The sequence below is a fragment of the Nansenia antarctica genome, assembly GCF_963989245.1.
Source record: "Nansenia antarctica genome assembly, chromosome: 1".
NCBI lineage: Eukaryota > Metazoa > Chordata > Actinopteri > Argentiniformes > Microstomatidae > Nansenia > Nansenia antarctica.
In genome coordinates this window covers 78,335,045-78,345,044 of record NC_137674.1, presented here as the reverse complement: position 1 = coordinate 78,345,044, position 10,000 = coordinate 78,335,045, and the positions used below count along the sequence as shown (strand labels likewise).

Below are 10,000 nucleotides of genomic sequence, written 5' to 3'. Positions count from 1 at the left end.
TTGTTTTTTTGATTATGTGTGTGTGTGTGTGTGTGTTATATATTGTGCTCCTGGTAAGGCAGATGAGGGCACGCACTATGATATTATGTCCCCACTAAGGGTTTAATTATGGCTTTGTAGAGTTGTGTGTATGTGTGTGTGTGTGTGTGTGTGTGTGTGTGTGTGTATTGCTCTGACAGTGGGTAGAGAGCACGACAGCACCAGCTGATCACCCCCCCCCCCTTCCGGAGATGTGTGTGTACATTAGTTCATCTGACAGGAGGCTGGGGCCGCTGGGGGCCTCACGTATCTGCATCACAACATATTGGCAAACAACAACACGTCTAAAGAGGTAAACTAACACAATAAGGAGAGAGATTAATCTCACACGGGCTATTTTCAGCTGTGAGACAGAGCAGTTATTGTTTCAGTAAGATTAGTTACTGTGGGGTTGAAGATAATGAATACAAATGGGACAAAACACCCTAAGAGACCGGTACCAAAACCAAAAACTAAATACTAATAATGAATCTTATCATTTGGAAGATGAAAAACGAAGGTACCAGTTGTGCAGACCCCCTGATACTAAAATATAATGCTGTCCTGTTCCATGTGGAGGTAGAGAAATGTGTAGATAGATATTCAGAAACAAAGACAGACAGTCCACATCCAGTACGACTCCTCAGCCCCCGACGGTGTCCAAGCCTGATCAGCCAGTGTTTCTGTTTCCTTAGGCTTTTAATAGGGTTTGACTTTCTCTCAAACCTGAACATCCTTCCAGTACCGCACAGCTAAACAGCCTCATTAAAACCACGGCCGAAACAAAGCCTGTCAAAATCAATGAACACCACAGTGAAAAAAAATATTAGATAAATAGGAACAAAAAAAAACTAAACAAAAAAAGAAGTAGAACACAGATGGAGGGAGGAACTCAAACAGAGGGAGAACTTAATCAAAAAAATTAAAAATAAAAGGGAGCCGACGAGCTGTCTAATTTATGCGTGTCAATACTCTGCCATGTTGTAGCGAGTGAGCGCCACCGTGGTGTGTCAACCTCTGTCTAATCCTTAATGAAACAGACTGGGAGGCAGAGTGAGCCCTGAGTCATACATGTTTGACAAGGATGTTGCTCTAGAGTGGAGACAGAGGGAAAAGGATGTTCACACACATAATTATTTAGCCCTCGATCTCTCTGACCGAGCCGGCTATAGGTTTGTCAATCAGGTTGGTGATGCCCTTCGACTGGCTTCACCTGGAGTGAACCATGGCACTCATGTGGCGTATCAAGCGCACGCACACTCACACCAACTGTAGGAGAGAGTTTTAGGTCAATGCTATTTTCAAATAAGGACCAAGTTCTACAGTCAGTAGTCACTTGTAGCACTGTCCTATAGTATCTTGTGTTTGTCTATCCAACTTGTCTCTCTCTGCATCAGATGGACAGTATGACTCAAACAGTCCCTCTGGGAAAGGACAAGTGTTTGTGTGTGTGTGTGTGTGTGTGTGTGTGTGTGTGTGTGTGTGTGTGTGTGTGTGTTGGGGAAACGGATCAAGCTACCACAGCAACCCCTCGACTCAGGGCCCTCACATAAAACGTTTTCCTTCTCCCCTGAGCGAGCAGTTATATAAATATACACATCAGTTGAGTCCATGGAAGCAGTTTTGACTGCATCTAACTAAACTAAAGAAAGAAATCTGCATTTGTCTCTCTGCTGTCACACATGATTTACCACTGAGCCAAGTTGGAGACAGAGTGGAGTCATTCAGAGACACAAAACACACACCCGACGCACGCGCACGCGCACACGCACCCGCACCCGCACACACACACGCACACACACACGCATGCCAAATCAGCCATACCTTTCTCTGTATGTTCCCACATGGTTTTAACTGTGTTATAGGCAGATCCAGCATTGTCCCCTAGGTTCCCTGTTCTTAGTTCAAACAGAAACAAAAGAGTCAGGGTGCAACCTGAGTGTGACAGTTCCCGTGAGCGACAGGAGACACTGTCCAAAGGGGGTGTAGAAAGCCTGCGCTTGCACAATCCCAAATTAACGATTCCCTTTGAACCTGTGAGTTTTTTTTCTGCGGAGTTAAAACACATGCAGCACCGCAGCCCTCAGTGAGCCCACGCACGCATACATAAAGCAGCGCACCAACGCACAGCGTTATGTAACCGTGGCTACCGTAACTTCCTCACTTCTCCCTGGCGAGATACACAACACAGGAGTGTCAGGCAGGGTGAGACTCTCTTTCTCATCTCTCATTCAACCCCTTTCTCTTCCTCCCTCGTTCTATTAAGGCCTACCTGACTCTATCCATCTCCCACATAATATGTCTCTCTCTCTCCTACTCCCTCTCCAACTAGCTCTACCCCTCTCTCTCTCTATCTCTCACTCCCTTTCCAACTAGCCCTCTCTCTCTCTCTCTCTCTCTCTCTCTCTTACTCCCTCTCCAACTAGCCCTCTCTCTGTCTCTCTCTGTCTCTCTCTCTCTCTCTCTCTCTCTCTCTCCTACTCCCTCTCCAACTAGTCCTACCCCCTCTCTCAGTCTCTCTCTCCTACTCCCTCTCCAACTAGCCCTACCTCTCTCTCTCTTCTCTCTCCAAGATTGTGAAAAAAAAGAGAAAAAAAGATTTTAAAAAACGATTTAAAACTATACAACTACAAACTCAGGCAACTATTGAGAATAGTTGGGCCTCAGGACCCATGCCATGCTGTAGGAAGGCCTGTCTGAACAGATGGGTCTTGACTCTTGAATGCATTGAAAGTATCACAGCATCGGGTGGCTGGTGGAAGGGTGTTCCACAGCTCGGGTGCAGCGACAGAAAAGGCTCGGTTCGCCAAGTGTGCGTCGCCTAGTGCGAGGAGGTCAGTGTCGGAGGATCGGAGACCACGTGGAGGGTGGTTGGAGTAGGTGGGTTAAGTAGGGAGGAGCCAGGCCATGGAGTGCCTTAAAGGTGTGGAGGAGGACCTTGGAGGAGAGTCTGTATTTTAAGGGGAGCCGGTGAAGTTGTTGCAGGGTAAGGGTGATGTGCTGCCAAGGTTTAGTGTGGATCCTGGCCGCTGATAGTAGCCGATTCAGGGCCTTGCTGGAAATCCCTCCATCCCTCCAAGCCTCCCACCCCTGCCTCCTTCACGCAGACTTCCTGCTCCCCTCCTCATTAGCAGTCCCCCCAGTCCTGCCGGAGCCACAGTGAATCAGGGCCCAAGGTCGGCCATGACACGGTCGGCGAGACAACCGGCGCCGCGTCTGTCTCCGGGCTACAGCCCATTGGTTATTTATTCCATCATGGCTGCCGCCCGACGCCAGGCGAGCAAGGCAAGGCTACCCACAAATCACTTCTTCAACGCCGGACGCTCTGACACCTAATATTTAGGATGCTGTGGGCGCGGTGGGAAAGGTGCCCTGCTCTGCATTCAGAGAGGGAGGCCCGGTGTAGGCTGCAGATTACTGCTGCTATCAAACAGGCCCCAGAGAGGACATCACAGCGGTGTTAGCTCCACATGCACGCCTGACGCTGCTCTGCAGCTCCGCCGCTATGCTGCCTGCCTGATAAGAAAGTGTCGGACCTTCCATCACAACAGTGATAAAGATGGGCTCTGGGATTACAATAGGAATGACAAAACACATACTGCTTCTTGTACCTTAATGGGACATTGTGTGAGTACATTCATGTCCCTATGTTTGTGTGTGTGTGTATGTGTGTGTGTGTGTGTGTGTGTATACGCGTGTGTGTGTGTGGGTGGGTGGTGTGTGTGCGCGTGAGTGTGTGTGCACGCGCGCGTTCTATTGAAAGTGTCATTGTGTGTTTCAAGGCAGCAAAGGGGATCGGGCGTTTTGGAGGGATGTTTAACAGCTGTCACGCATTTGTAGGAATAAATCTCCCGTGGAAGAGTCCTTAAGAAAGCGTTTGAGACATAATTGGGTTACGACGTCGCACTTTAATGTGAGGAAATTATCAGCCTGGTCCACGGCTGTCCTTTCTTTTCTTTTAAGCCTCCGAGAGAAAGAGGGAGGGATGGAGGGAGTGTGTGCATGTTAATTACCCTTCCTTGCTTTAGTTGTGTTTTAGGAAGGAGGGATCACCAGGGTATTCACAAGAATACACCAGAGCCCATCAGCGCGTGACAACCATGATCTGCTTAGCCAAACTCTATTTGGGCTATCAGACCACACATACACACATACACACACACACACACACACACACACACACACACACACACACAGAGACACAGAGACACACACACACACAGACACACGCAGACACACAGGCACACACACACACACAGGCACACAGGCGCACACACACACACACACACACACACAGACACCACACACACGCACACACACACACACACACACACACACACACACAGACACCACACACACACACACACACACACACACACACACACACACACACACACACAGGGAGGTGGGGAAAGCTGGTGCTTATTTCATTAAGGTAGTGTTATTATTCTTATTTCATTAAGGTAGTGTTATTATTCCAGCAGTAATGCTAAGGGGAATCAGGTGGCTTGGCGTCACAATGCCTGTTAGCTACCGCCTTAAGCTGCTGAGAGGATTAGCATACTAGCATCATACACATGATACCTTTGTGCTACACGTCTGTGACATGTATTGTATGTTGCTCAGGCTTACCGTGGGAATAGATTGTCATGTACATAGGGCAGGCCTACCCACAGGTATACATGGAGGTTTTGGGAGGGAAAACAGGCGAGGCAGCAGTGAGATGGAAAGGTAATGCTTTGGCAGCCTGGGTCATGTTCACAAGCTGGTGGTTAGGGGCCTTCAGATGGCCCACATCTCCAAGAGAAAGGCTAAACAGTTAGCAAGGTATTGCTCTGTATCTGCTATTATCGGTAGACGCTCAATATGGAGACGGCGTTGCTTTTTGTACCCTTAGAGTAGATACAATTTTACAGTAATGCTGTTGTATCTGTTAAATCACATTTGAAACATCCACTGTGTTAATATTGTACATGTACGATGGTTGCTGTACAGTCACAAAAGTAAATGAATGACTCCCAATTAAATGATTGCACTGATAGTGTTTATGTCCTTAATGCACTTTGTATTTATGTGGACATAAATAAAGCATTTAAAATGCGTGTGTGTGTGTGTGTGTGTGTGTGTGTGTGTGTGTGTGTGTGTGTGTGTGTGTGTGTGTGTGTGTGCGTGCATACTCACCACCACCCCAAACTGCTCTGGTTCTGACAGGCTGTTGTAGTCGCTCTTATACTTGGCCAAGGCATTCAGCTGCTCCTGCTCTGGTAGGTGCTTAACTAAGTTCTGTAGGGATGGAGGGAGTGAGGGAGAGAGAGAGAGAGAGAGATAAAAGAGAGAGAGAGAGAGAGAGAGAGAGAGAGAGAGAGAGAGAGAGAGAGTAGGTGTTAAATTAGACGTTCTGCTCAGTGAAATTGCTTGCTCTAAAAGACTACATAACACTCATGAGTTGCTCAGGCATAATCACCACTAAGACAGCCACATGTTAGTTTGACAGTTCCCTTCACTGCACTTTAAAAAGAACTGTGAATAGATGTTAACAACCGTCACCAAAGGAGGTAACTGAAATCAGCAAACCATTCTCCTGTGTATTAACCTCTCACCTCTATATCATACAATTATCTTTAATTGTGTTTAAAAACACAATTTCTAAAGTCCACTGTAGCACAGTACTCACTATGTGTGTGTGTGTGTTTATGTGTCTGCCTGTGTATGTATGTATCTGCCTGTGTGTGCGCCTGTGTATATGTGTGTGTACGTGTGCGTGTGTGTATGTGCATGTGTGCGTGTGTGTGTGTTTGTGTGTGTTTGTGTGTGTGTGTGTGTGTGTGTGTGTGTGTGTGTGTGTGTGTGTGTGCTGTTCTGCCCCAGCTGCAGTGATAGTGGTAGTAGCGGTGGCTGTGGGAGGAGAATCTGTAGTCGATTAGACACGATGTTGACAGACCACGAGGTCAGGTCGAGGTGTTAGGAGTAGGGGGGGGGGGGGGTTAGGGTGAGAGGAGAGGTCCCTGGATGACCAGGAGGAACGGAGGTGTGTGTGTGTGTGGGGGGGGGGGGGGTTAGGGTGAGAGGAGAGGTCCCTGGATGACCAGGAGGAACAGGGGTGTGTGTGGGGGGTCAGGGTGAGAGGAGAGGTACCTGGATCATGGGTTCAGTCAGTTGCTCCTCGTCCACCTCCACAATCATGCGGCTGATCTCCTGGTAAGGCATACGAAACGATCCCAGAAAGATGGCTGGGGGTGGAGAGTGAGTGAGAGAGAGAGAACATTGAAGAGCATGGCAAATACTCGTAATGTCTTTTCAGAGAAACATCCTAAATTCTCTCCAGTGTGTGTGACATGGAAGAATGGAAGTCTTCCCATGTGTAGCAGTGCAGTCAGCTGTACTGCATACACACACACACACACACACACACACACACACACACACACTGTGTGTACTGAGTGCAGATGTTGGTTGTGTGCCTGAGCAAGCATCAAATGTATATGGTGTTTTATGCACAAAGCTTACATAACCCCTAGAGTCAATATCTGTCTTTCTCTCTCTGTCTTTATCTCTCTCTGTGAAGGTAGTGACAGGAGAGGGAGGAGGAGGGGGTGGGGGGAGGGGGGTGCTTCTGAGTGTGTGCATCTGAACTGTTACAACTTTTACAAACTTCTCTTAAATCGATGATCAGGGCATCAACAGCCAACAGCAGGAGGGCAGTGTTCTGCCTGACACCCACCCACCCACCCAGACACACACACACACACACACACACACACACACACACACACACACACCCTCCCACCCACCCACACACAGACACACACACACACACACACACACATCCATCCACCCACCCACCCACCCAGCTTAGGCTCCTCTCCTTCACCTCCATTCGTTGTTATATGGTCTCTATCCCTCTTTTATTTCCACTGTGCATAATGTATCACTTTGACTTGGCTGATTAGTCTCATTTAGCTTTAATACATGAGACAAAGGTCACAGGCCTGGGAGCCAATGAGGTGGAGTCATCTGGGAGCGCTTAGACCACCAGCTCAGCACAGGCTCCTCAATCATCTAACACGCTGATTTAGGTACACAAATAATGTGTGCGTGCGTTTGTGTGTGTGTGTGTGTGTGTGTGTGTGTGTGTGTGTGTGTGTGTGTGTGTGCGTGCATCAGCGGAGGCTGGTACATTGAGGAAGAGGAGGTCGTTTTGAGAAAAATAAACCACACTCAAACAAATCGAATCTAATAGAAGCGGTTTCAATTGTTCTGTTCTCAACAGGGGTCTGAAGTGGTTCAATATGGGACTCCAGGTTCAAAGAGAATAAAGGAAATATGATTTGGAGCTTCTCCTCATGACAAAAATCTAACGATATCACAATGCTCTGTTCAGCCCCATTCACTTCTGTGTTTTTGTTTTTTCCCTGTCAGACATTTCAGAGGGCCTTCAGAGGATAGTCCTTGGACCAAATGATGGCAACCTGAACTCCTGACGAGCCAATCAAAAGCAGAGGATTGCGAGGTCGACACTGACTCACTGTCTGTTTGTGTGGTTCTTTCAGGCGCAACATTCTGGAGAGCGTGAGAGAGAGAGAGAGAGAGAGAGAGAGAGAGAGAGAGTGAGGGAGAGAGAGAGAGAGAGAGAGAGAGAGAAAGAGAGAGAGTGAGGGAGAGAGAGAGAGGGAGACACAGCAGGACCCTGCAGCCTGTCAGCGTCACGCTGTGGACTCACTGTGTTGACACACTGCAACAATAGTCCATTCACCATGAGCTCTGTGTCAACTGCCACACACGTCTTACCATAAACACTGACAGCTACAACAGGGGGTGACATTTTTAGTTTGTGTTTCTTTAAAAACATCGCTTTTTTCTTCTTCTTGTTTTAAAAATTAAATAAAAAATCATTAACCAGTCAGCTAACCAGGCAGCTAACTATCTAGCTTGCTAACTCCGTCGAATATCCCAGATGACCACTCCACTCCACTCCACTCCCATGTACCACGTGCACTCAGGTCCCCTGGGGTATTAGAGATGTCCTTTCCCAGTACTGTCAGTAGGCCTGTCAGTAGGCCTGTCAGTACTGTCAGTAGGCCTGTCAGTACTGTGAGTAGGCCTGTCAGTAGGCCTGTCAGTACTGTGAGTAGGCCTGTCAGTAGGCCTGTCAGTACTGTGAGTAGGCCTGTCAGTAGGCCTGTCAGTACTGTGAGTAGGCCTGTCAGTAGGCCTGTCAGTACTGTCAGTAGGCCTGTCAGTACTGTGAGTAGGCCTGTCAGTACTGTGAGTAGGCCTGTCAGTACTGTGAGTAGGCCTGTCAGTACTGTCAGTAGGCCTGTCAGATTGTCATGACTGTATGTAGAGTCAATCACATCTTCAACAACTTGTACAGTGTTTTGTATTCAGTCACATGCTGTCCTGCCCTGAGTGGTAGAGTGGAGCTCCTCTCCAATGCCATCCGTCCAGCAGGAACTGAAGCTGGATTCATGTGGTCACTTTAGGCTATTTAAAAGAGAATGTTAGTGGATATCGTTATTGAAAATTGTAACTGTTGTAGTGGGTCGTTTGTTGTGTGATTTCTATCTATTGCTTTTGGCTGTTATCCACATTGCTTTTTTTCAAATCTAGGTTGTCCTTCAGGGTTCATATTATTGTTGTTTTTCTTCTTCTGCTTTCATTTAAGAGAGAGTCATTGGACCTGTGTCCACACCGCAGGCCTACTCCATGCGAATATTGACTTTGCCCTCTCCCAGTGAAATATGCACCCTAGATACAAGCCATTATTACATTGAAAGAGGATTTCTTTTTTTGCCCACTGCTGTTTAAAATTGTTGCTGAAAAATATGTAGAATTGCATGAAACACATTTACAGACAGACTATATTTCCCTGGAAAATAACTCCCAGATCCTCCCAAATTATAATTACAATGCATATAATACACAATTGTTTAGTCGATGATCCTGCCATAACCCTTTTAGCTGACATGTTGCCACTGGCAGGCTGCCATTTGACAGTGATGTAAAAAAGCAATACACAAATAAACTGAAGTGATTAACTGGTCTCCCTTGTGTTCACCACTGGGAGTGACTGGGAGAGAGGGCCGTAGACGTGCATGCAGAGGGTTACTGTATATTCAGAGGGATATTCTAAGTGTTCTAGAAGCCACAGAAGCAGCATGGAGGAATGTTTATTAGTGTCTGGGAGCAACACACTCCATCTCTCCCACTTCCTCTCTGTGTCAGCTGGGATCAGACTCAAATTGCATTGGTGTTCATCTGCACAACTGATCTCCTGATAATAAATGCATTTTGCGAGTAACTGTCTGTGTGTGTGTGTGTGTTCTGAGGAGCCATAGGAGGTGCAGGTGTTCTGGAGCCCAGGATCATTAATTCTTTAATTCATGTCTCTGTAGTGCATTCAGTCTGTTTCCTCTTCCTGTTCTTATTACAGGTTTATTGGCGCAGTGGCAAAAATGACTGTCTCTGACGCTGTTACACACAGCACATAGCAGAGCAACAGAAGGAGAGGGAGGGAGAGAGAGAGAGAGAGAGAGAGAGAGAGAGAGAGAGAGAGAGAGAGAGAGAGAAAAGAAAAGAGAGGGAGAGAGAGAGATGCAGATCAGGTGTGTGTGTGTGTGTGTGTGTGTGCGTGTGTGTGTGTGTCTGTCTGTGTGTCTGTTTGTGTGTCTGTGTGTGTGTGTGTGTCATCAGAGGAGTGACAGCAAGCAGGCTGCACCTGTAGGCGTGTAGGAAAGAGAGAGAAAAGGAGGGTAAGCAAGGAGGATAAACAAGAGGGAACGATGCAGAAAGAGAGGGAGACGGTGTACACGTGTGTGCAAATGCAAAGAGGGGTGAGTGAGGGAATCATCAACACAGACACACACACACACACACACACACACACACACACACACACACACACAGCCATCCACCCACCCACCCCCACACACACACCCACACCACTACCCTCCTGTTTGATTAACTGATGGCTGAGTGCTTT

At 47.4% G+C, this 10,000-nt stretch overlaps 1 protein-coding gene across 1 annotated transcript in view; it reads right to left on the bottom strand.

Annotated features, from left to right (window-relative positions):
* Positions 1–10,000, bottom strand: part of LOC308153227 (protein diaphanous homolog 3-like) — a gene marked incomplete at both ends in the record, with an annotated part of 304,860 nt that overhangs the window by 124,421 nt on the left and 170,439 nt on the right. The window contains 2 exons of the mRNA XM_080526311.1: positions 5,200–5,301; positions 6,154–6,248. Coding sequence (XP_080382437.1) covers positions 5,200–5,301; positions 6,154–6,248 — 197 coding nt within the window. The remainder of the gene's footprint in view (positions 1–5,199; positions 5,302–6,153; positions 6,249–10,000) is intronic.